The sequence below is a fragment of the Ambystoma mexicanum genome, chromosome 8 (assembly GCF_040938575.1).
Source record: "Ambystoma mexicanum isolate Mex_15411 chromosome 8, UKY_AmexF1_1, whole genome shotgun sequence".
Taxonomy (NCBI): Eukaryota; Metazoa; Chordata; class Amphibia; order Caudata; family Ambystomatidae; genus Ambystoma; species Ambystoma mexicanum.
In genome coordinates, this window is record NC_090929.1 from 1,075,322,576 (window position 1) to 1,075,350,324 (window position 27,749).

The window sequence follows — 27,749 nt, forward strand, 5'->3', positions numbered from 1 at the left end:
CGAGCTGGTATTTACCTGGCATGGTAGAGAAACAAGGGGCATGTCCCCAGAAGAGGTGGCACAAACACTGGGCTTGCAATTAGTATGCAAGCAGAGTGATATGAGCTACAAACATTGATCTAGAATCCAACTGCGCAGAAAACCATGTGGCCCTCCCGATTCCAGAGGGGAGCGAAGTCCACAGCCACAAATCTCACAATCACCAGAAGCCTGATGAGAGCAAAACAGTGAGAGGTTTGTCAGTCAGATAGAGTGACGCTTTTCTCCTGGGGGTATCGAACTGAGGGTTCAGTTCTACCTTATGATAAGGTGTTTAGAAATGCGGGATTGAGTTCTGCAGCCAGGGTAAGAGCAGCAGAAATAGGCACCATCACATACTCAGACCAGACCAAGCCCCAGTCATCATCACATGGGACCTACAGCTGAGGGAATACAGAGCCTCCTACTGGAGGCTCAACACCTTCCTACCTACCGGTCCATTGTGCAAAAAAAGAGATTGGCGTAGAGATTGTGCATTTCTTCAAAGAGAACGCTGTAAGGGTGACCCCAATTGCACCCCAAAGGCAAAAAGGCTATCTTGTAAGGATAACAAGTTTCATCTTACAAAATGAGGGATGGTAGCAAAGGACTCTGCTGCCTGAACGGTCTTCTCCTGTCCCTCTTCCGTTCCTTCCTGCCAAAGTGGCTTCAGGCAGGGGTTTAGTTAGGCCTGGCTTGCTCTAGTGGCATCACTGGATATGGATCATGGCTTCATCCGAAGCTGTCCTTTTTCCATAATAGGGATGCTCCAAAGCCTTCTTTCTTCATGGTCAGCGGTTTTGCCAGTGCATGCTGTTCTACATTTTGCTAGCTATGCAAAAACACACTGCAGACTTTTACAAACCTTGAGGCATAGCCCTAGAAAAAACTAAACATTTTTATGTACCAACAATTTTCATTCATTCTATCCACAGTGCACTCCTCCTGCTAAAGCTATCTGGGTCCTGTAGTTTCCATTACATTTAATAATTATAATTTTTCACATTCTGCATTTTGAGTCACACAGAACATGTGATTCCAATTTTTAACATGCATGGACCCTTAACGGATAGTGGACACCTGGTGAGTCAGTTCGTGCTGGCCATGGTGACGTTCAAAGCACACTATGCGCCTGTGGTCAATTTTAGATTCCACAGGCCACATTCCTTCAGGGAAGGAGGGGGAGTTTGACTCATATACAGCACTACGATTTTACAATGCCTATGATCTGACATTACAAGTCTATTCGGCTATAGTTAATTGCGCCTTATATTTAGACAACAACTACTTTCTTCAGTGTTTGCTTATGTCTGTGTATGTGATTATGTTTGCATGAGAGAGCCTTCCCAGGGTCCCTCCTCCCCCCTAGTCCATTACAGCGCCTTAAAGAGGTCTTGCCTAACTCTAAAGCACTTGGGGGGTTCGGGAGAACCCTTGTTCCTTCACAACAACGCCCAGGGGGATATCAGTGAGGAGAGACATGAGAAGCATTCAAGGCATATATTAGGGGTGCGATCATTTCAAAGGGGGCGCGGCTCCGAAGAACACGAGCGCTAGAGAACGTGTTAGTGCAGCTAAAAGAATTGGAAGTACAGTATAGGGAATACGGTTTGTGGACGATCTATAGAAAAGATTAGAAGCCAGTTTAATTTGATCGAGGGAAACAAAGCGGTTTACCCTATTAAAAACTAAGCAACTATATTATGAACAGGGGAACAAGGCAAGCAAACTGTTAGCTTGGAAGCTTAAGCCCCAAACCATTGATGCGAATGGGTGGCGGGTCAAGCCAGAGGATGGTGCCACATATTGGAACACATACTCAAATCATCTTTTCAAAGAAAGCAGCTGAAACAATGAAAATGTAGATTTGTTATTGAGATTTTTCAAATGCTTCTGGGGGGCTTAGAAAGACCAACCAGTAATGTTAAGCAGAGGTTTCCAAAACAGTACTCATGACTCATACTGAGGAAGCTTGACTTGCACATTAAAAGACACATAAAAATGGCCCCCAGAATCCTTAATACCTATCTAGCCAAGTATCAAACAATATTACACATAATACTGTAAGGTACTTTTAGACATTTTTTTAGAATTTAGGGAATCGTTGTCCATAGAAATTTAAGACAGCAGACAACTCCTGGTGATAATTACAATGCAGTGGGGTGTTACCAGAGTTCCAGGGGAGCACGAGTAGAGGTACGCTTCAGGCTCACGAGGATGGTAGGCCCCACCAGACGAGTTACAGATCTAAGGTCGACGACCAGAGGCCCAGAGATGAAAGGCTAAAAAGGGGACCCAAAAGGTGAGAAGCAGACCGTGACAGAGGGGGTTCCTCTGTCTGTACATGGAGCCACCCACCTCATCCCACAAATACTGAAGATGGCCAGCAGTGACAGATTTGCAGTCCAAATAACCCAAAAATATGGAAAAGGATTCAGAGTGCTCTGGGGCGTTGCGAAGAGGCCATGGAGTAGGACGCATCTCCTCCATAGCTCTTGCTGATCCATAAAGATACTGCAATCTAACAGTCAGAAATGTGAGTTTTGGCTCACAAATGAAAGAACTGATACATGGAGGAGTGGTGCATGCCCAGGAGCGGGCTGGAGGCGGGAGGTGTAGAGCATACAAGGTTGCAAGCAGACGGCAAGTTTGTATCCAGATCGCGACAGTGCATCGGAACAAAGGACTGTGCCATAACTGCAAGTGGCGAGGAGGGTCAGCCGAGATAGACTACTGAATGTGCGCGCTCCAGCTGAAACCCGGGAGCCGGTCTGCAACTGAAGAGTACTAGATACTTGATACTGTATCAAGTGTGAGCCGACGTTTTTGCGGCAGCCCTGGAGAGACAGCAAAGTTTAGAAGTGAGGCGGAGGAAACAGTGCAAGGCCAGTGCCCCACACGAGAGAGGGGCGTAAGCAAGTGGTCGGTGACACTGGGACCGGACAGAGGCACCCAGGGGGTGGATTGCAGAAGGGTCGGACGGCGCCGAAGACAGAAGGGGAACGATACGTGAATGCTGCCTACGAGAACAGTGTGGAACAGTAAATGAAAACGCACCAGCAAGGGTGAGCTATCTGTGGAGCCCTGGGTGTTGGAAACAAGAGAGTAGCTGGTGTGAGAGCAGCGTTGCTACAAGATAGTAGCGAGAGACAGGGCTCCCGAATGGCAGGCATAGCGGGAAAAGCGCCCCTCGCAGGCGATGCAACAAACACTGCGCTTCTCTGCCGGACGCCCACAGGCAGTACAGGACTAGACTTGCCGTTGCCGGAAGGATCCTGAATACGTAGTGGTGTACGAGAAGGCAGAATTCAGCACTCCAGGTACACTGGGGAAAGAAAGTTGTACACAAGCAGCCTTAGGCTCCCAAAGGCTGTTCGAATTGCCACATTTAATCAGTGCTTCCCGGTCCGGGAGACACTGGAAGTCAGAAGGGCGTGAGAGCAAACGGATAAAGCAGAATAGAGGCTGCTGACAGCGGACCACAAAACAGAGGCGCAAGTAAAGTGCTGGCTGGAACAAATGGTGCATATTGGCAGATAAGGTCCATAATTGAGAAAGTACTCCCAGCAGCTCGAGATGCTGATGCCTCCAAGCCACGGCTGCAGCATAGCCAGCAGGCTGGTGGGGAACACTTGATTAGCAGCCTGTCAAGTTTGAACTCCTTGAGGCTCAGCCTGTAGTGGAGAGATCGTGGTACAGCAGCGCTTGTATGCGGGGGCGAGCAGTGCAAAGAAGTACCGCTTTGGAGCTCTATAGGAAGGCCCACAGTGGCAAAGGGGAGTAAGTTGTGCAGCAGTAGCTGTATTCACCCAGGGAGGTCGCCCCAAAAAAATTGCCCCTCTAAATACGCAGTGTAGGCGGCTTACAGAGCGCATTGTGAGAAGAAGTGCAAGTCTACGGGTGACACAGAGGGTGTCAGTGAAGGTACAGCCAAGAGGGCCTGGTGCTGCATGCTGGGCATGGTGGCTGGGGGTCCAGAGGTCTAAAGCGGTGGAGGAGAGGGGGCCAATATATAGCAACCTGCGAGTTCAGCGCAGTGGGTGCATATTGGCCGCTGCTGAAGAAAGACCCAGGGACAACTAGGGGGAGTGGAGCCCACTGACTGTATACGAATGTGCAACCACCTCTGGAATACAGTAAGAAGTCCGGGAGTGGTAAGCACATGCCATGGGGGGGAAACACAAGGGCGGCAAGGCCACATTTGAACAAAGCATGCATCGCCAGTCATCAAAGAGAAGCCAGAAGAGAAGGAGGCACAGTAGAGGCGGCAGGTACCCTGAACCACGCGAGGCACATAGGATCCTAGGGGTGGACGTGAAGCAGACTGTACTTATCTGAAGCCTCAATAGGAAGATGGACCGGAGTGGTCCCGACCCAGAGTACAATAACAATACTGCTGTTCAGAAGTGAGACGCCTGGGAAAGGGCAACACGTAGAATACATACAGCCATCGAAGTATCTAGGCTGGAACCAGAAGTGCAGGTCCCGAAAAGGCCATAACTTCAAGACGGGCCTTAGGTGGTGAGTGGGTGAGAGTCATAACAGAACGGATGGCAGGAAAAGGCAATAAAGCGAAAGGCAAACAGACCACCGTGGAAGCCTTTGCAAAGGACCCGTAAGGCACTGCCGAGGACACCAAAAAACATGGCAAAAAGAGGCAAACCAGGAGTCAAAAGGAAGATGCAGATCACAGAAACCATTTGATCCTAAATCCCATTGCAGCATCACAGGCCGCCATAGAATCAAAGATTGATGAAATCAGGATAGATGTAGGCCTGTTGCGGCATAATGTAAATGGGCTGACGGAGCGCACATGCAAGCTGGAAACGCAAGTGCAGGAGAACACCACGGAGTTAAAGCAGATGTCCAAGGAAGTAGATATTTTAAGACAAAAGGTGAAGTTGCTGAAGGACAGAGCAGAAGATGCAGAGGGATGGGTGCGGCATAATAACAGATTGTGGGCATACCAAAGGGAATGGAGAGGGCTGACCCCACCAATTATATAGAAAACCTACTGCTGCAGGAGTTGGGTGCTGGCAATTTGACTCAGGGGTTCACCATTGAGCACGCACATCGTTCCCTCGTAAGAAAGCCACCACCAAGAGCCCCATAATAACGAAGGTCCTCAACTATAAGGACAGAGAGAAGATCCTAGCATTCTCCAGGAATGGGGGCGACATACAGAGGGCCTCTGCAAATCTGGCTAGATTCTCAATACCTTCCAGGTACAAAAAAGCTGTGCACAATTAATTGCCACGAAAGTGAGACTGCAAAAAAGCTGGTATTAAATATATGCTAATATACCCTGTCAAGTTGAAAATTCTCCACAACAGAAAGGCCTTGTTCTTTAAGACGCCTCCGGATGCACAAGACTGGATGGGCAATGCTAAAATCCCACCACTTGAGAAGTTAGCGCAGGATGGAGTGATGAACTGAATACCCGGAGGCAGCTACAAGACGTCCGGAACAGCTAGTACAAGGATGTGCCATGAGGAACCAGTGTGTGGGAACATTTTTTTAAGATAGCAACAATATCTCTGAAGCCATAAGAGGCGGCTAATAGCGGGAGCAACAAAAACTAGATGCAAGAAAGGAGACCACCTACTACCCCATATCCTTTTCTTGTTGGTCACTAGAAACCCTGGATTTTATTGGGCGTTTTGAGGAGCGGAAGGAGTCCAAGCATGTAGTGCGTTGCTGGACAGTTACAGTTGGGGGAAGTTATGTTCTATGTTGGGGGGAATCGGGAGCGTAGGGATAAATGAAGGGGAGCCTGTCAAAATAGGTAATATGCTACACACTGTCCTGGGCAAATCAGTGCAGTCCGAAGGTTTCACTAGAAGGCTGGGACTTAGTGAAAGATGGCTGAAGAGGTAAGAATTATGACCTGGAATGTCCGAGGCTTAAATAACTATGTACAATGACTAAGGGTAAGGGTATTTACGTACTTAAGACAAAGGGTTGGGAAAGCGCTATTGCAGGAAACACACTTTAATGCACAAAAACCTAAGAAACTGGGCAGCACATGGGGGAGGTGATGATGGTGGGTTCTGCATATTCAACATACGCAAGAGGACTCCTAATATGGGTAAATCCTGCTATCCCACTCAAGATAATGAGCACCAAGCCCGATGATGAGGGTAGGATGGCTATAATACATGGCATGTTGGCGAATCGGAAAGTATGCATAGGTAAAACTTACACGCCCAGTCATGATGCCACTGTATTATTTAGGTAATTGTATGCGAGGCTAGGCCCCTACAGGGTAGGAGCCTTTCTATGGGGCAGAGACTTCAATTGCACCCAGAACCCCACTATGGATCGGTCAAACACTAAGCATAAAAGACCAGCCCCACCGGCCAAGGTCTTGAGCACTCTCATGCAACATTTCAGTTAGAAGACATACAGAGGAAACTACACAGGGATAGAAGAGAATACTCGCATTACTCTGCCCCACAGAGTTTACACAAGGCTTGATTATTTGTTCGCGGTGATAGAATACGTGCAGGAATTTGCAGAGGCTGAATATCAGGCTAGGGTTTTGTCAGATCATACTCCCTGTTAGCAGTCGGGGGGGGGGGGGGGGTATCACCTCCAAGACCACCCATACCCACATGGAGAACGAGAAGTGTTTCATTACATGATAAAGCGTTTAATGAACACATTAGAAAAACCACGGCTGTTTTTATGGAAATCAGTGAAGGCAGTGTAAAACAGGCGGGCACGATTTGGGAAGCATATAAAAAGTGGTGATTAGAGGTGAGATGATAGCTACAGCAGGGGGCTACAGAAAGCCATCACAAAAGAACTAAATGATACGGAAGAGAAATTGTTGGAATTGGAACAGCGGGGGAAGAGCATTTGGAGGAGGAAATCAGACTGAGGCAGTTGTGTATAACATACTTGGATAGGCTGGGTAAGTTTAGCTACACAAGATCCCTAGAAAGAAGTCACGCGCAAGGGGATAAACCTGGGAGAATGTTAGCCTGGCTATATAAAAGTCTGATGGGATGGTAAGATCTTCGATACATACCATCCTAAATGCAAATCGCCAGGAGGTAAACACACAAGAGGGTATTAATGTTTTTTCAGAATATTACAAAGAATTGTACACTGACGCACGTAAGGCACGATATGAAGAGCTACAGGATGCCCTAGACCTTATTACCCTTCCGAGATTAGATGACCAACAGAGAAGCATATTAGGAGGAGCCCATTAGCCCTAAGGAAGTTATAGCCACCATTAGAACATTGCCCTCGGGTAAAGCCCCTGGTACCGATGGGCTACCAGGTGAGTTTTATAAGGCTCATCTTGATACGTTGGCACTACTACCTGCCACGGTATACAATGAAGCATATGAATTGGGTATTCTCCCAGGTAGCTTGCGGGAGGCTGGGATAGTACCACTCCTCAAACCAAACAAGGAAGACATGGACCGTAGTTCCTACAGACTGGTGTCTCTATTAAATCAGGATAGTAATATTCTTACTGCACTCCTGGCGAACAGGCTTAGGGAAGTGATACCAGCTCTAGTCAATCAAGATCAGACCGGGTATGTTCCTGGTAGGAGTATTGCAGGGAATCTGAGGTGATTGCATCATGTCATTCATTGTGCGGTTGACAGTGCTGAGCAATGCGCCGTTGCCTCGTTGGATGCCACCAAGGCGTGCGACTCCGTCCACTGGGACTGGTTATATGCCACCATGGTAAGGATGGGAATAGGTCCGAACTACATTAAGTGGGTGAAAAGAATATGCACTCAGCCGACGGCTAGGGTTAGGACTGGCTCCATGTTTTATGACATATGGGAACTGCATAAAGGAACGAGACAGGGGTGTCCTTTGTCCCCAATGCTATACATACTCGCAGCAGAACCCATTGCAGAGTTTCTACAGGAACATAGCGATGCAGGCATAGAAACAGATGGGGTGCAGCACATAGTGTCAATGTACCTAGATGATATGTTGCTCTACCTGAGGGATCCTGAGGTGACTCTGCCATAGGTGTTGGATAACTTCGGTACACTGACAGGGATCCGAATAAATAAGAGCAAGTCATGTCTATTCCCAATGGCAGGGATGGTGACTCTTAGTGAGGCGGAACTGCCGGTCCTACTCTTACCGTGGAGAAGGGACTCTTTCAGATACCTAGGGCTGAATATACACTACAGTCCTAAGCTTGAACATGAAGCAAACAGTTCGGGCTAAGGAGGGTTTGGATAAATCAATGGGATTCTGGGGTAAGCTACCCCCGTCAATGGCAGGAAGAGCCGCACTATTAAAAATGGCGGCATTGCCAAGACTCATGCACTGCTTCGGGAATGTCCCATACAATATCCCTAAACATTTTTTCATAGAACTAGATAAAGCATGTAGGAGCTTCCTTTGCAGGGCGGTAGGCATTGAGTTGCATTGAATGTATTACAGAGGCCATATGTGTGGGGGCTGGGGGGACTGAAGATCCTGAATTTTGAATTATACTTTCTGGCGTGCCAGCTACAGTATGTAGTGCAACGGATGGAGGATGACCCTACCAGGGATACAATTCTCCTAAAACCAGCTTTGAAGACTACTCCTCAGGGATCCGATCTGGACTTCCGGCAGAACAGTATAGCCACCCCCATTTAGTGAAGTTGGGAATACAAGTATGGCAGAGGACCTGCAGAAGTATTGGAATGGAAGACCAGATATCGTCCCAGACATCCTTGGGCAGCGGTAGTGGCGGATATGGAACAAGTTACTTACCTGTAACTGTTGTTCTCCAGCATGGGTCTGGCATGGATTCACATGCTCATGAATATTCCCCGTCGTCAGGCTGGGAATCCTCGGTAAAGAAAAAACCAGTATCAGTTTCGTTTCTGATCTGTCTTTCGTAGTAATAACCAATCACTGGTCTCTGCGTCATACTGACCACAGCCAATGACTGCCCTCTACCTAAGCACCGCCTCTGGCAGCCATCTTCAGATTTGGAAGCACGTGAAGTGGCAGTATGACCAAGTGAAGAGCCGCAGAGGGGTAGGCGGGAGGGTTCGCATGTGAATCCATGCCAGACCCATGCTGGAGAACAACAGTTACAGGTAAGTAACTTGTTCCTTCTCCAGCATGGGGTCTGGCATGGATTCACATGCTCATGAATAAAGAATACATAGCAGTACACACATGCACAACCACGGGAGGTGGCAAAGGCTCAACATTAAGCAGTACAGCAAACTCAACATTAAGCATCTTACCTCCTCACCAGGCTCACCTCAGGCGAACAGGTTGCGCAGCACTGCTTGGCCGACCCTGGACTCCTCCCTGGAATCCCGATCGACGCAGTAGAATTTCGTGAAGGTGTGCGTCGACCTCCACGTAGCAGCCCTGCATATGTCCAGCAGGGGCACACCAGAAAGGAACGCCGTGGTAGCTGCGATCGCTCTGGTGGAATGGGCTCTCGGACGGCCAGCCAGCGGTCGGTTTGCCAACCGATGACAGTACATGATACAGCCGGAGAGCCATCTGGAAATGGAAGCCTTCGAGAGAGCCTTCCCCTGATTGACAGGTCCAAAGTTCACAAAGAGTTGTGACGTCTTCCGAAAACACTTTGTGCGGTCCACGTAGAACTTCAGCGCTCTAGCCACATCCAGCGAGTGCAAAGTCCTCTCAGCCGGCGACGAAGGCGACAGGAAGAACACAGGCAACACCAAGGGTTCGTTGAGATGGAAGTCCGACGGTACCTTGGGCATGAAGGAGGGGTGCGTCCTGAGCACTACCCTCGTGTCGTGAAAAGTCAAGTACGGGGCCTTGCAGGAAAGGGCCTGGATCTCTCCCACCCGTCGTGCGGAGGTGATGGCCACAAGAAACGCTGTTTTCCACGACAGAAACTTCAACGGGGCCGAGTGCAGAGGCTCGAACGGAGGTCCCATGAGCTTGGTCAGCACCACGTTGAGCTCCCACGCCTGGGCCGGCGCTTTCACCGGCGGGAACGATCTGAACAGTCCCTTCATGAACTCTTTCACCAGACGATGAGACCACAAGGACGTCCGGCCCGTGGTTCTGGTGTATCGGGAGATCGCAGCAAGATGAATCTTGATGGACGCGTGTGCCAGTCCAGCTTTGGCCAGCGTCAGCAGGTACGGCAGTACCTGGGGAGCCGTAATCCGTAGAGGGTTAATCTTCTGTGCGTGGCACCAGACAGAGAACCTCTTCCATTTGTGTCCGTAGCATTTAAGAGTCGAGGACGCCCTGGCCTTTGCAAGAACCTCTCTGCAGTCGGCCGGTATGTCGTATCCTCCAAACTCTAGCGCTGCAGGAGCCAGGCCTGCAAGTTCAGCGATTTCGGGTCGTGGTGGAGGATGGCGCCTCCTTCCCTGGAGAGTAGATCCGCGTCCACCGGCAGCTTGATTGGCGGGGACGCTGACAAGTCCAGAAGGTCCGGGAACCATATCTGCCTCGGCCACGCAGGTGCGACGAGGATCATCCTGCACCGTGACCTCTTGAGCTGGTTGACGAGCCGGATTAGCAGTGGCAAAGGAGGGAACGCGTAGAGGAACAGGCCCTCCCAGGGGACGAGAAAGCATCGCCCATGCTCCTCGCCTGGGGAAACCTGCTGGCGAACCTCCGGCACTTGGAGTTCGTCGCCGTCGCGAACAGGTCGATCTGGGGTGTGCCCCACCGTCGGAAGAGGCGATCCACTAGATCCTGCCGTAGTTCCCACTCGTGGCACGAGCGCAGCTCCCTGCTGAGTGAGTCGGCGATGGTGTTTTTTATCCCTGCCAGATGAAACGGCACCAGAAACATCCTTTGGGCGACGGCCCAATACCACAGGTCCTGCGCCTCCTTGGACAGCGCTGGGGACCTGGTTCCGCCCTGTTTCCTGATGTAAAACATGGTGGTGGTGTTGTCGGTGAAGATCCTCACCACCTTGCCCTTGAGGGACGGAAGGAAGGACCTGAGGGCCCAGAACACTGCACGGAGCTCCAGGACGTTGATATGGAGTGACTTCTCCGTCGGGAGCCAAAGGCCTCTCGCGTGCAGATTTTCGGTGTGCGCTCCCCACCCTTCCAGGGAGGCATCCGTGGTCACTGTCTCCTGGTGGTCTGGGGTCTGGAAGTCCATGCCCGCCGTCAGATGCGCGCGGTTGCCCCACCACCGGACCGCTCGGCGGAAACTCTCGTCGAGTGTGATCCTCTCCTCAAAGCCGCCCGTCGTTTGGATCCAGCGCGCGTCCAGGAACTCCTGCAACGGGCGCATCCGAAGCCTGCACATGGGAATGAGGTAGATGCAAGAAGACATCATTCCGAGGAGGGACTTGATGGACCTCACCTTGGCCGCGTCGGAAACCAACATCCGCTGTAGCTTGCCCAGGATGGACCTGGTCCTTTCCTCCGACGGGGAGGCCAGAAGGGACACTGTGTCGAGCTTCGCTCCCAGAAACAGTGCGTTTTGCGCGGGTACCAGGTGGGACTTGGCGTGGTTCACGGAGAATCCCAGGTCCGTGAGAAGTTGGACGGTCCTTGCCGTGTGCTCCACGGCGAGCTCCCTCGTCTTGGCTCGGATGAGCCAGTCGTCCAGGTAGGGGTAGACGTGGATCCCCTCGCGACGCAGCTGCGCCGCCACCGGTGCAAGGCACTTGGTGAATACCCTGGGTGCCGACCGTAGTCCGAAGGGGAGGGCTTTGAACTGGTAGTGACGCCCTTGGACCACAAACCTGAGGAATTTTCGGTGCCCCTTTAGGATGGGAATACGGAAGTAGGCATCCTCCAAATCCAACGACGACAGGAAGTCTCCTTCCTCCAGCTGCCCCAGGACGTGCTGGAGGGTGACCATCCGGAACTTCTGCGCCTTGATGAACTTGTTCAGACGTCGCAGGTCTAGGATGGGGCGCCATCCTCCCGTCTTCTTCTTCATGAGGAAGTATCTCGAGTAATTTCCAGAGCCCCGAAGCCTCTTTGGGACGAGTTTGATGGCGCCCTTCCTGAGCATCGCCTTTACCTCCAGGAGAAGCTGAGGGACGTGAAGCTCTTTCCTGGCCACGGGGGGGACGCGCGGGCACCTTCTTTGAAACTCGAGCGCGTGGCCCCGGGCTAAGGCGTCCAGCACCCAACGGTCGGTGGAGATGGACTCCCACACGCTGACGAAGCTCGCCAGCTGGCCTCCCACCGGGGTGCTTCGGTGGGGGCCCGACCCCACGGCCGGTTCAATCCTGTTTCGACGAGGCTTTGCCGCCTTGACCTCCTTGGCGACGACGGCGGGGTCCGCCAGACTTGCCTCGTCCTCTGTAGGCCTCCTGAGACGACGAGCGGGCCGCTTGACGGTAGGTGGAGAAACTGCCGCCGGAACCTTTGGAGGCGCCCTTGCCTCCGCTGCTCCGAAAGGCCGTCCGTCGTTGCTGCAGAACCCCAAGGGCCCGGGCCGTCTCAGTGTCCGCTTTAATGGCCTGAAGGGAATCGTCCACTGTTTTCCCAAACAGGTTGTTCCCATCGAACGGCATGTCCAGGACTCTGGTCTGTACGTCTTGACGGAAGTCCGTAGCCTTGAGCCATCCACGCCGCCTAAGGCACACGCTGTTGCCCAACTGGCGAAACCCAGTGTCGGCGATGTCCGTCGCAATAGTGATGGCGTGGTCCGACTCCACCTCACCTTCCTGTAGGATCTCCAGGGCATCCGCCCTCTTGTCGTCCGGTAGGAAGTCCAGCAGGGGAGCCAGTTTGTACCATAGCTCCCTGTCGTAGCGGGCCACGATAGCCAAGGCGTTGGCCGCTTTAATCGTCGTCGCTGCAGACGAGATGACCCTGCGTCCCATAGCGTCCAATTTCTTTCCCTTGCCGTCCGGTGGGGAAGTCGATGTGGAGGCCGCACCCCCCCCGCTTTCTTCCTGGCCGCCGCGGAGACGACGGAGTCCGGGGTAGGCTGCGCCCGGAGGCACAGGGGGGCCGCGTCCGGGACCCGGTACTTCTTCTCGTACCGGTCTCTTCTAGCTGGCGTCGTGGAAGGGTTCTTGAGGAGGGCGAGGCCCTCATCCCAAATGTCGTCCAGTAGAGGCACCGCGAGGACCGTCTTCCTCTTGGCCTCGCGCCGTTGATAAAGGAATCCTTCCTTTTTCTTCTCCTCAGGGCAGAGTTGGAAAAGCTCGGATGCCCTGGCGATCATGGAGTGGAACGATCCAATCTCGTCGGGCGGAGAAGCCCTGGTGGGAGGTGACGATGGTAGATCCTCGTCTTATACCTCGTCGTCCGTACCCGTCGCTGCCGTGTCAGTCCCCGTATCATCCCCTCGGGTGGACGGGGAGGAGGGCTGGACGGGGCGCGACGGCTGAAAAGGAGGTGGAGGGTGAATCCTTCTTTTCTTGGGCGGGGGAACACCAGAAGGTCCCGGATCCCCCGACGGGAGAGGTTCCTCCGTCGGCAACGGTAGTCTCGTCCTTATCTCTGAACATAAGGACTGTATAGCCAACAAAATGGCCGCCGAGTTGTCATGCGGCGCTGGCAGAGGGGAATCCGACGGGCGATCAGGGGCCCCGTCGGCACCCTCGACGATGTCGTCGTCACCTGCGTCGGGATCCATCCCGACGGGCCGGTCTTCTTCCACGCCAAGGCCGTGGCTTAAGACCTCAATCAGCTCCTCCTCCGAGGTTGAGGCCGAATCTACGATGACGCCCTGCCCCCCCTTTTTCTTCCCCGCCGGGGATTTCACGGGGGTCCTATCGATGGGCACAAAAGAGGACTCCCTCCGAGGTGGCAGGGAGACTCTGAGCCCCGAGGTCGCCACCACTGGTGTAGCCTCCACAGGCTGAGCCAGGGCCGCCGCGACAGTATCGATAGAGGGCTTGGCCGGATGGATTAAGGCCTTCACCACCTTAGGTGCGCTCACCACCTTATCCTTGAGGGGGGGGGGGGACACTGCCTCGCTCCCCCTCCGATGGGGCCTTCGAGCTCGACCGGGGCCTCTCCAGGAGCTTCGCCGGGTGCTCGCCCTTCCTCTTACCCGACCCAGAGCGTTGGCTCGTGGCTGAAGGTGCCGGGGAGGGTGCGCCCTGCCTGGCGCCCGTAGAGCCCGACCGTTCGGCGCTCCCGGTGCCAGCGGACTCGCGGTGCTTGGCCTTGTGTTGGACCCCCGTCGCCGGGGCGTCCTCAAAGGTCTTAGAAGACCGCTCGGATTTCTTCCTCTTCTTCTCGCCTGACGGGCTCTTCCCTTCCAGCCAGTTGGCGAGACGTTGATGGCGGTCCTTCATGGTCCGCTCCGACATATTGCCGCAAAACGCACAGTCCTTCTCCACGTGCGTCTTGTCCTCATGTAAGCAGTAGAGACAAAAGGAGTGTTCGTCCTCCTTAAAGACGTTCTGCAGCTGGCATCCAGGGCAGATCCTGAACAGCTTTCCGGGCGTCGAGCTTCCCTTCTCCTGGGCCATGTCCGGGCCTGAGAAACTTCTGGAGTCCTCCAAAAGCGTAGCTCGACGAAATCTTCACCCTTGAGGGGCGCAGACGAATCCGACACGGGTCCCCGTTGATCGGATGGAGAGTCGGTGGAGCTTGAGGCTCTTTTGACCGAAAAAACGAAGTTTTTGAGAAAAAACGTGAAAAAATAGCACTAACGCTCGAGAGCAATAGCACGAGGATCCCAACACATGAACGTGCGGTAAAAATCTGAAGATGGCTGCCAGAGGCGGTGCTTAGGTAGAGGGCAGTCATTGGCTGTGGTCAGTATGACGCAGAGACCAGTGATTGGTTATTACTACGAAAGACAGATCAGAAACGAAACTGATACTGGTTTTTTCTTTACCGAGGATTCCCAGCCTGACGACGGGGAATATTCATGAGCATGTGAATCCATGCCAGACCCCATGCTGGAGAAGCATGGATATAGAACGAGAGTGAAGACACAGTGGGAGGTCAGTGGGCTAGCGACGATAGGGGATTTGAGGAACGAGAACAGGTTGCTGGATTTTGCAGAGCGAAGAGAGGCCACAAACATACATGAGGGTCATTTCCTGCTACGTAGGACTAGAATATGTACAATAAAAAGTAGGTGGCCAGCCGTCACGGAGGAGACCATGGGATGCGAAGACACAAACACTCAAACATCTTCGAGGTGGGGCGCACACCATTTCTAGACTTTGAGGTGCTGATCGACCGCACATCGAGAGTACAATTGAAATGCAGGGGTAGATGGGAGGAAGAATTAGGGAGAATGTAGGATGAAGAGTGGCAAAGGATAGCCCTATATCATAAAAAAGTTACTAGAACGCCAGGCTGCAGCTAATTTAATTGGTGTCCAGTCATTTGGTCGACTACAAACTGGTCGACTGCAATTTGGTCGACGTCATTTGGTCGAAAACCAAATGGTCGAATTTTTTTTTTTTTATTTATATATGTGTTTTGTGGGTTTTCGTGTTAAAAAAAAAAAAAGAAAGAAAAAAAAGGGGGTTGGGGGGGGGACCCCCCCAAAAAAAAAAAAAAAAGGGGTAAAAAAAAAAAAAAAAAAAAATTCGACCATTTGGTTTTCGACCAAATTGATTCGACCAGTTGTCCAGTCGACCAATTGATTTCGACCAAATGACTGGCAACCATTTAATTGTGTATCACACAAAGGGCATATCTAACACCGGCAGCAACAGCTAAATTCAAAGGTGCGAATAGGTAGGTGTCGCCCAAATTTAATGAAGAGAATGCAGGATTGATGCATGTGTTTTGGGGATGTCGAGTGGTCCAGGCCTTATGGAGGAGGGTGGCAAGTAAAGTAGCTCAAGGGGGTGTTACTTTGGATATCCAATCCCCAGAAGCTTGCATGTTGGGGCTCTTCAAAAGAAGCGCAAAGCTGAAAACCCTTGTAAAGATTAAAGGCAATTTACATACTAGCTAAACATAGCATAGCAATGCAGTGGAACGCTATTAAGGAGCCAAGCATTGATAGATGGTGGGAAGACCTGAGGAAGTGGACAACAGCAGAAACAGGTGTGTGGGAAAAGGCACTGGGGGAACAGAGACAGGAACTTGGAACTGAAATTCTCCAATGGATCGCCGGAACAGTGACATTGTTTAATCCACGAGAGAGTGAGGGCGCTACCCGAGGCACACAGGACGAAATCGGGCACAGTGTGGTAAAATGAATAAAAGTTGAAACAAGCACAGGCAGTTGAAGGGGGAGGAGTTGGGAAGTTATATGGGGAAAGGTATGAAGAGATTCCAAGTATATGATTATTGTTGGTTATGTTTGTGTGGAAACTAATAAAAACATTTTTTTAAAGGATTCAGAGTGCTCTAGTGTGCAGAGGAGTTTTAACGTGGGGTTTTTGCAGGAAGCCATCACAGTGCCTCACCCAAGGACCGCACATTAAGCTATTGGGCACAAAAGGAAAGTTCCAGCGATGAAAGACAGCAGACGCACAGAAGATGGACAGGACCACAGCAGCAAGATAGCATAATATTGTCACTGGCTCTTCAATGAGAACAAAGGACTGCAGAACAGAATGCAAGGTGGCCCCTCCAGGAAGAACAGCTACCAAGGTCCAGATCAGAATGTTACTTAAAGGAGCACACACTAAAGACAGCAGCAACAGCACAACTTGTTTTCCATTAGGGGCACCCACTTCTGTTCCAGATGAAGACAAAGGGTCAAGGAGCTTAGCAGAGGATTCAGATCTGCCTGCCAGATCAAAAAGAGGAGGAAACTAAACAGGATTCCCATGAACCAAGAGTAGCAGAGAGCTTTGCCTCAAGGACGAAACAAGTCCAACAAGAAATCTTCAGCACAGCATCTTCTCGGACAATTCCAGGGAGGTTCGAAGGAATGCCTCGAAATCCCCACAGATGGAACACAGAGGGCTGGGGGCTAGCCCAGCCTTCCAATCAGCACCATTCAAAGATTTGGTGGCCTTCCAACTAGGACTGACTGGCCCAATTACACTTTTCGCAGACACACATACACCATAGACACACTTGTCTGGGAAACCTTTATCCAGTTGGAACTGGATACCAGTCGCAAATTCTCTGCAGAGAGCCCATGTAGGCCAACACAGCCAAAAATGAAAGGTCCCCACGGTAACACGTGAAGAACAGCCACAACTAATATGTTTATGTCACAGGATTTAAAACCCTTTGTTAGTCATTTCACTTATGCTCATGAAGTAAATGGCTACCCACACGGTAAAAGGCTGCACCACTGCGCAGCCGAATAAAACATAAAGCTGCTTCCAGGATGAGGGCACTCATCTGGGATAAAATGGGGCACCTTTGTAGTGCCCCTGCCCTTGTAGCCATATGTGCTACTTAGGGAAGCACACCAAAAGACAGTTGCAGCTTTGAGGGAGTCCACAGTGAGGTTTCACGAGCAGCAAAACTGGGCGAGGATAACAAAAGGTCACAGGGACCAACAAACTTAGACAAAAGGGAGGCAAAATGGCCTTTCTGGCCTAACAGGCATGATAGAAAACAAAGGGAGAGGGAAATATGTAACAAATACAATTTCTGGGTTTTTGCAAAAAGGCACAAATGAAAGAAACGGTGATTTAAAGGTTTTATGAAATTCAGACTCACAGCATATCCATTCACAGCAGCAATGACTGGTTTCTTTACTGAGCAAATTACATTCCAGTGAGCAAGGAAGTTTCCACCGTAGCAGTCCTGGAAAGTTCTGTTCTGCATTTCTTTAATGTCCGCTCCCGCTAAAAGTAAACACCAATGGTTATGTTGAGTTTAATCCAGAAGCAAGATATGGGACCATTACAAAAACAGCTTTCCCCATGGGTCTCCTGTATAGCATGGGTCACCATCATTCAGCTCCAAGAGGCAGTTAACGCAGCATAGTGCACTATACAGGGTATACTACTCAATGACAGCATGATCACATACCTGCAAAGGCCTTCTCGCTGCCCGTTATGACAATGGCTCCTATCTGGGCATCTCGCTCAAAGGAATCCAGAGCCTGGTTCACCTCCGTCATGAGGTCATTACAGAGAGCGTTCAAAGCCTTGGGACGGTTCAGCTGAATCAGGCCTACATTCTGCTGACCTCCCTTCTTAGCCACAATGATGTGCTGATAGGAAAAAGCTGAACAAAACAGACAGGCAATCATAAAACACTGATTGACAATGCTCACAACACAGACTCTCCAGTTGTAAGAGACATTTAAGCACATGTATTGTCCAAGTTTAAGTAGTGCTGGTCATTTACGATTTGGGCTCCCAGTTTTTATATATAAAACATTACTCACTGTAATCTTATTTCTAATGCTTGTATCTGCTTAGATTCACATGCTATGCATAGGCCGACATCTAGTGGTAGCCGCAGAGCATTACATTTTTTATTTTCGAAACTCGAAAAGGGACGTCGACAGGGCGTGCCAGTAATACTATCCCTGGTGTGAAGTCCACTGTACCCATGGTCCTTCACGCGTCGAGGTCCCCCATATTGTTTTGTTTCTGACATGAGATAGCAAGAAGTGTAGTGTGAGTGCAGATGTAATAAGGCAGATAAGAGTAGAAAAGCCAGAAACCATCTATGCAACTTCTACACCAAAAGGGAGGAAGGGTGGGTGCATGTGAATCTAAGCAGATACAAGCATCAGAAATATGATTACAGTGAGTAATGTAACCCTTCTGTGGCTCGTGGATATGCTTAGATCAAATGCTATGCATAGATTAGCGAGCAGTGTCTGGAGAAGGTGGTGGGTTGTGAGAAGGTACAGCGGCAAATAGATGTTTTAGCACCGCTTGTCCCACCTGCGAATCTGCTTTAGAATGTGCGTCAATGCAGTAGTGCTGAGTAAAAGTATGCATAGAGCTCCATGTAGCTGCTTTGCAAATGGCATGCAGCGGGACGTTTAAGGCCAAGGTAGCTCCTGAACCTCTGGTAGAGTGAGCGCTTGGTGTGAAAGGCAGAGTTGTGTTTGATAGAGTGTAGCAGAGCTGTATGCAGTTCACTATCCATTTTAAAAGGTGGCTTTATTTATTTATTTTTTAATTTATTTTTATAAACGTGGTCACCTTCCCTGCCAGGTGCTATGGAGACAAACAGTTGGTCTGTTTTTCGTAGCGGTTTTGTTTACATAGTAAAAAACCACCTTCTTGCATCTATTGTATGGAGGTTTTTCTCAGCTGAGCTTGAAGGGTTTTGAAAAAAAGTGGGTAGTTCGATGGACAGGTTGACATGGAACTTATATATTAACTTAGGTGAAAACCTAGGGTGTGTTCTTAGTACCTTGTGGCTAACAAAGACAGGGTTTTGCACTGACGAGCTTGTAGTTCACCGACTCTTCTTATAGCGGTGATAGCCACTAGAAAAGCTGTTTTATAGGTTAGGAGTTTAAGGGTGGACGTGTGCATAGGCTCAAAGGGGGGCCCTATGAGCTTTGCGAGTACCACACTTGCATCCCACCCTGGAGGCGGGTTTGAAAAGGAGGTGTAAAGCCGTTTTACTCCTTCCACGAATGCCTTAACAGGGCCTTTCCACCAGGACACCTTGCTTTGAGAAGTGGTTTACGCGAATAGAGCCGCTAGGTAATCTTGACCGGAGTCTACTAAGTGGAGCATGCAATAAAGAATGTGTGATGGAGTACATTCAAATCGGGTTTACCTTTTTTGACTGGCACCATATAGCACATCTTTTCCATTTGTTAAAATAATAGTGTCTGGCGTTTGGTTTGCGTGCCTCCTTGAGGATTTTCATACACCTTTGAGGTAGTTTTAAATGGCCAAACTCTAGGACTTCAAGCGCTAAACTGCCAAGTTCATGGACTGAGAATGTGGGTGTAACGCTGTTCCCCCCTCGCCCGTGTTGGGTGAGCATGTCTTTGAGGGGCACGGGAGTTTGATTGAATTGCACATCGCCAGTTTCCGCAGATGCGGAAACCAAGGTTGTCTCACCCACATAGGAGCAACCAGGATTAGCGCCACTTGTTCCTAGTGCATTAGGTTTACTATCCTGCTCAGTAGCAGTGTTGGGGAAAAGCATAGGCACATTTCCCTGACCAGCTCATCCACAGGGCGTTCCCCCTTGGATTCGGGTTGGGGAAACCTGGATGTGAAGTCTGGGCATTGTGTGCGAACAGGTCCCCAGAGGGAAAAGATGTCTAAAGTTTTTCTGCTGAGCTGCCACTCATGCTCTCTTCGGGTAGAGGATCTCTGCCGAGTGAGTCTGCCAGAGAATGGAGTTCCCCTGGGAGCGTGTTGCAAAACCAGGAACATGTTCCGCTTGAGTGCCCACTTCCAAAGGTTTTTGGCTAGCCTGGACAGAGTTGGAGAGTGCCTCCTGCTTGTTTATGTAAAACATGGCAGTGGTGCGGTCTGTGAGAATGTGTACTGTTTGGCCTGATAGATGCACCTGGAAAGCTTGCAGGGCTTTGAGCACTGCTAGTACCTCTAGAAGGTTTATGTGATTCTGGGCTGTGATATGGGTCCACAGGCCATGCGCTGTGTGGTCAAGGTAATGGGCTACCCACCCAGTGAGTGATGTGTCTGTTTTGACAATCACTTGCACTACAGGGTTGGGAAAACGTTTTCCCCCTCTTCAACAGATTTTCCTTTGTCCACCAGCGTAGCACTTGAACTAGGGTTAGCGAAACAACCACTAGATCATCCCACTGCCTGTTTTCCCGAGACCACTGATTCGCTAACCATTCATGCATTGAGCACATGCGCAACCATGCGTGTGGGACGAGGTAAATGCATGAAACCATCATCCTGAGCAAGCGCATTGCTTGGTGTACGGTTATTTGGGGACCGGCTATCTACGGAGGTATTTGCAGCAGTATGTTTTGCACTCTTTCGTTTGATGGAAAGACTAGACCCTCTGTCTTTATGACAGCTCCTAAGAACTGTTTTGTCTTGCTTGGAAAGTCGATTTTTTCTCGTTGATTGAGAATCCCAATTGGAACAGAAAATTGATTGTTCTCTGGGTATTTTGCTTGCAAATTTGGGGAGGGAATTCCCCGGTTATCAGACAGCCGTCCAGATAACGGTACACTGGGATTGATTTTCTGTGTAGGTGTGCTACCACTACCGCTAGTACCCTGGTGAATACTCTTGGAGCAGAGGCTATGCCAAAGAGTAGCACCTTGAATTGGTAGTGTTGGCCTGCCACCATTGTAATTGTATATATGCTGCACCTTTATTTCTTTACTCGTTTTATGTATATATTGTTATGATTGTTGACTAACCTCGCTACAATTTTTCACTGAATATTATTTCACAAGCTGTCTATAACCTCACCGTGATACCCAAGGGTTTGGGCATGTAACAAATGTAAGAAATAATTAAAATGAATTGACAAAACCATGCATGGCGTTTGATGAGGGTACCTTCTGCCACAATTCGCCCCGCATTGTCTGCTGCATCTAAGTTGTTTTTGAGAATGCTACTTGTCTCCCTTCAGCAATAGCATGCAAGAGCTGTGTCTTTAGGGGTCTGGAACAGAGTCTATTTGTTGTGTGACCTCGTCCCACATGTGGCAAATAATAGCTGGATAATAGCGTAATGTTGTAAGCTAGTCTGACTTGATAGGCAGCCGAGGAAGCTACTTTCCTGCCCAGGGTGTAGATAGTCTTACTCTTCTTGTCAGGAGGGGCTTCAGCAGAGGCTAAAAGGCGTTCCAGCCCTCTTCCTAGTGGTGTCGACTACTAGAGAGCCAGGCTTTAGCTGTCCCTTAATGTATAATGGGGCTGGTCTAAACATCTTTTCAATGCGTGGGTTGACCGCCCATGTCAGATTGGGGGTAAGTAGAGAAGGCTGAATACGCCTCTGGACAGATTGAAGCAGTGGGATGAACTGTGCTGCAGATCTCTCATCCCGTGGGCGTCTTCTACAAAGTCCTTATCGACTTGAGATTCCTGGGTATCTAAGTGTTCTGCAGCCTTTAAGAACAGGCCATTGTAGCGCAGTTGGTTGTCCACTGGGAAATCAATCACTGGTTGGTCCGTATGGTCTGGGGATTGGATGATGTATACCCAATCAACATCATCATCATCATAGTATTGGTCTAAATCCCGTGTCCCCTTGGTCTTCTGGGTCTGTAAATGAGCCTGGGTCTTGTGAGCCTGGAGTGTCGAAATAATATGCGTCGTAAGCAACGTCCTGATATTTATTTATTAGCATTTAAAGAGCGGGCAAACAGTCCGGAGACATCGAGGCGCCGTTACAAGAAAATGGCTTAGTTACTTTACAGGAAAAGTGGCTAGTTTACGTAAGCCCATACAAGAGTTTAGATATGCACGATTAGTTACACATGTGATAGAGCAGCACAGGGTTACATGTTGAGCTGCATATCATGATTCAATGTCAAGAGGATACAGTTGTTTGTGTACGGACAAACAGAGGCAGCTGGATAAGGGCCTTTGTGGCAGTGTGTGAGGTTTTTAAACAAATAGTCGGGTTTTGATTGCTTTGCGGAAGGCGAGATGTGATGGTTCGGCTCCGAGAGCACGTAGGAGAGAGTTCCATTGCCTGGAGACAATGAAGGGGAAGCTAGCACCCCCACCTCTGGAGCGCTGAACTCTAGGAACAGGCAGTAGATTGGCATATGGTGTTCTTGTGGGTCTGGAGGCGGGTGGAATATGACTAGGCATTAATATGTGTAGCGTCCAGACTGGCTCTTTTGGCGTTGGGCTGCTTGCTAGCTGCTTCGGCTTAAGGGGCCCCTGAAGGTTAGGGAGTTGATCCGGGTATTGGTCAAAGAAATGTGTAAAAAACTAGACATTCCCCTCATGCCCCTATCAAATTGTTCTGGGGTCCATTGGTAGGAGCTTGGCAACACCGAGGGGGCAAATGCAGGCAGAGGCTCTGGAGCAGGGGGCGGTTTGTGATGCATTGCCCCTGAAAGGGTGTCCTCAGGGGTAGAAAAATCCCTACTCTTTGAATCTTGTGGTTATAGGGCTTTGCGGATCGAGGACTTTAGATTTTCTGACATTCTGGCTTTCAGTAGGGTATCAGGGAAGTGTTTTTTAATCAAGTCGCTCATTTTTGAGCTTTTTGCAGGGGCTGTCGGTGCGTCTTCTGACACACGTCACCGGAACCAGAGGACTTTCCCGATTTGGACACCGTGTCGGAAACTGACATTGGCGTCTCTTTCAGGGGCCTGGTGACCGCAAGGTCCCAGAGGACAGGGAATGTTCGGACATTCCCTGCGACACTGTGTGTGGCTTATTGGTGGACGACATGGTCGACTGTCGGCCATGGGCTATGTGCTTGGTATGGCATGTAATGGAGGTGCTTGAGCCGCTGGGTGTCGTCTCCGTAGTAGAACTGCCAGCCTGCCTTTTGGGAGTCGGGGTCTCGCATGCAGGAAACCATTGGATCCCAAACGCCCTCGGTGTCACGCTGGAGGCTTCAACGTCCATGGCGACCTCGGCCTGCATGGCGTGGTGGGCCCAGCGTTTATGCCAAAAACTTTAATGGACCGAAAGACTAAACAGTTTGCAAGACTTGCACTGTTTTGCAGCGTGGTCCCTAGTAAGGCAAAGGTTACACTCAGTGTGAATCCTTCCAGGGAAACTTCTTGTTACAGGAAAGACAGAATTTAAAAGGGGTCATTTCCATAGTGTATAAAGATGGCAGCCTAGCAGAATACAAGGAAGTATAGGGGAATATGCATTCTCTAAGTGAAATGGAATATGAACTCCCCCTAGCCAACCGCTCCCCCCCCGCTCTCCCTACTGTACAGGGCCAAGGCCCATTGGGGCCTAGATAGGCTGCAGACAAAGTTTGTCGAGACGCGAGTCGTTGATGGATGAAAACAATTTGAGGGACCGCGGGTACAGTGGACGTCACGCTAGGAATAGCATTACTGGCATGCCCTGTCAACGTCACTTTTACAGTTTCCAAAACAAAAAATGTAATACTCTGCGGCTACCACTAGATGCGCCCTATGCACTGCATGTGATCCAAGCAGATCCACAAGCCTTAGATATTGATATATCAAAGTGGAAATGTGTGGGTTTATGGCAAAACGTATGTAACCCACACAAGTGTTTTTTTGGATTTTGTCGTAATCAGAAGAGTCACAGATTCCATTGAATTTTGACTGCATTGCAGTACAGTGGTGTGCAGGGGGCGAGGGGGTCCTTATTTCTTTGGGACTCTCTTTATTTCTCTTTTGACTTGCCGCCTTGTACCAGTGGCTTTAGCCCCCGCACTCCATGACTATCTAATTACCCACTTAACTTACATTTATAGCCACAGTGTGCAACCTCAATGTGACTCTTTTTATTATTTTGTTTCCCCTCTTAATTGAAGGAGTGGCACACTGCTCACTGAACTGCACCCATTTTGCATAAGGGACTATGGGCCTCATTACGACCCAGGCGGTAAGTTACCCCCTGGGTCGTACCTTTACCACCATGGCGTAAACTACGTTTACGCCATGGTGGTTGGCGGACTTACCGCCCCATTCCGAGGTTGGCGGGGCAGTAAGTCCCCAATCCCCATTTACCCTTCCCCATTCCCATTTTTGCCCCATAGGGCATAATGGGAGTGGGGAAGGCGTTAATTACGCCACCGTAAATTACGGTGGCGTAATTAACATCAAGGTCCCTTAGCGCCATGGATTTTAACACCTGCGGTGTTAAAACCTCCATGGCGCTAAGGGACCTCGGAATCAGGCGGTAAGGGTCGGCGCTGTTTACGCCGCCGTAAACCCCTTACCGCCTGAGTCGTAATGAGGCCCTATGTCCTGCACCAAAATGAATGAACTCACTAACAAAAAAGCCACCACATTAGCTTTTGATGAGCAAGAAGCAAATAGAATTTTGAGTTTGATTAAGGACATAGAATCCACCATTCATGTAACGTCTAACCCTGATAAAATAATATTGCAATTAGAAATTAAAGATATCCCAAAAGTTACATGCGTCGACATTGGGGCAGTAGTACAGGGCACAAAGGATCCCAAGAGGCCCAAGGGTATATCTTTGCCCTACTCTATCTAGGGACAATCCAGACTTCATCAAAAGATGGGAGCACATTTTCTCAAGATTTGATTTTAGATACAGGATCGGACAACAGCTAGCAGCATTTAAGACAAATGAGAAATTACAGACCATTCTAGTAGATATCAATACATCCTTGGACACATACAAAAAGGATATTGAACAAAGAAAGATTCTCAAATTTAAGAGACACGCTAGATTACTTGCAGGATATTGTAACCTGGCAGGAATTCCATCAGGCCACTAGACCAGAACATATGAATAGACCACAACCAAGACCACCACGTAGAGGTAGTAGTGAAATCAGTAGTGATGCAACAGCAAGTGGGGGTGAAACACAAGGAACAGCTATTCACAACATAGAAGTCGTCCCTTCAGGTTCCAACACCGGACAGGTGTTTCGGGTAGACTAAGCCCCTCCTTGGTAACCACTTCCATAACCCTGAAGCCTACGGTGAATTTTTTTTTTTTTTATTATTTTTTTTTTTTTTTTTTTTTTTAGAAAGAGGAAAACCAGACGAGGCACAAAGTAACCAGAGGTTCAAAAGCAGGCTGGGAACAGGTAGTTAATATCTCCAGCAAACAGCTGTCCAAATCCCAAAAGGATGTGCTTAATCTAGGCCTCTCTTTCACACCCACACAGGGCTCATCTTTCTTTTAGGAGGGAACACATCTCTTTAGACTTATATGCAAAATGAGGCTCAAAATCTTTGTGATCTACAACTTCAAGTAGAGGAACGGATCTGTGTGATTTGGCCGTGGCATAATTGTTCGCAGCAAAATTGACAGTAGTCCATTTCGCTAAGAAACCAATTTTGCCATGGCCAAAATCCACAAATCTATCACCCATACCCTCCAATACAGCACCCCCTTCTCCCCACTTACCTTTTGCTCGTCAGCTTACTTCTGGCCCTGCAGGGTCAGTTCCGTCCCTTTTACGCTGGTCGGATGCCGGTGGGTCCGCTTTGCTCTTTTTTTTTCCCCGTCCCCCGCCTCCAAACTTCAGGAACCGGGGGACACCCAGCTAACCCCAAAGGCCATCAATACCGAACATGAGGTGCGTGGGACACCCCTGCAACCCCCACTCCCCATGTTCGGTAGTGATTACCAAATTTGGTTGATTTTATTTGTTCGAATGGTACATCAAATGGCACTGGTCAAATTTGGCCAGATGTACCATTCGAACAATTAAAATCGACCAAATTGGGTAATACAAGAGGAACCACCTATCTTTCAACTATCTGGAGATGCGACCTAAAAGTAGATTAGATCCTCAAATCCACAACATAGCACTCAATATATTTGAGAGAAAGATGATCACAGAGTTATAAAGCACATTATTTTACGAAGATCAAAAGTCACAACATACGGAAACAATGTGATTTGATTAGACATCTAGCAGAAAACACGACATTGAGACTTCAGACCAGCAGATAAAGGAGGTGCCATAGTTATCATGGACAGTGCATTCAAACATACACAGTGTAAAGATCATCTAGATGATACGGATACACACGTCAAGTTGGACACTGATCCGATCCCTAGAATTACAACACTAGTCAAAGAGATACTTGAGAAAGCTCTCCATAATGAATGGATTAACCTTAAGAAAAAAGCTTTCCAAACCAGAGATCCCGATCTCTCCAGGGTTTTATGGTTTACCTAAAATTCATAAAGACTTGAGAAATCCACCATTGAGACCAATAGTGGCCATTGAGACCAATAGTGGCAGGTACAGACAGAGCGTTTGCCCCCCTGGCCATTTACCTGGACAAAGTGTTACAACCAATTGTGCAGAACACATCAACATATCTTCGACACACATCAGATTTCCCAAAATGCATGAAGGAGGAAGGCACATTGCCACCAAATTGTATTTTAGTTTCCTTCGATGTGCAGAGTTTATACACCAATATCCCCCCCCCCCAATCAGGATGGGGAGAAAGCTTTGGAATATGCTATGCTGAGAGAAGAAAATGGTCAGGCTGCTAAAATATTTGTATTTGAACTGACAAAGATAATTTTACATAATTGTTTTCACTTCAATTCACAGTACTACTTACAGGCATCTGGTACATCAATGGGGTCAGCTATGGCCCTTGCCTATGCGAACATATTTATGTTTTATCTCAAACATACACATGTACTCCAAAACCCACATTGGACAGCCAGACTGTTATTGTGGAAAATGTATATTGACGATATTTTTGTAGTCTGGAAAGGCAACACGGAGGAACTAGTAGAGTTCCTTAATTACCAGAACTCGATACAGTTGACAATGGAAAGGGGTGACCCTAAACTGCATTTTTATTTAGAAGTAGAGACTGAAATTGTGAACAATGAAGTATCCACCAATGTTTACAGAAAACATACTGATATAAATACCCTACACTACTTAAGCCAACATCCCAGAAACTTGAAAGACAACCTACCATAGAGTCAGTTTCTTAGATTGAGACAAATCATATCGGATGAAAGCACGTTCACTAGGGAATGTGACAATTGGCAGAAAGATACCAACATAGGGGATATCCAACTGATATAATACAGACAGACACACATCAAGACCACTTGCAAAACCTGTGAGGAACTACTTACTCCCAAACATAAGAATACGGATATCACATTCCTGTGCACAAAACATTCAAGCCAGAGTCATCAAATTTCTAGGGTAATCAAGAAGAACTGGAAATTAATCCAACTAGAAACAGCTTAACAATTTAACAAACTCTTCCCGCGACCACCTATGATCGCAAATAAGAGAGGGAGAAATGTTCATGATCACCTAGTAAAGGCAGAGAAACTGAAAACACAGTCAGCCACTATTGCACAAACGT

At 49.1% G+C, this 27,749-nt stretch overlaps 1 protein-coding gene across 1 annotated transcript in view; it reads right to left on the minus strand.

Annotated features, from left to right (window-relative positions):
- ECHS1 (enoyl-CoA hydratase, short chain 1) overlaps nt 1-27,749 on the minus strand; it is a 298,785-nt gene that overhangs the window by 207,853 nt on the left and 63,183 nt on the right. Inside the window, exons 2-3 of the mRNA XM_069611067.1 lie at nt 17,847-18,044; nt 17,532-17,659 (exon numbers count right to left, since the gene is read on the minus strand). Of these exons, the coding sequence (XP_069467168.1) occupies nt 17,532-17,659; nt 17,847-18,044 (326 nt within the window). The remainder of the gene's footprint in view (nt 1-17,531; nt 17,660-17,846; nt 18,045-27,749) is intronic.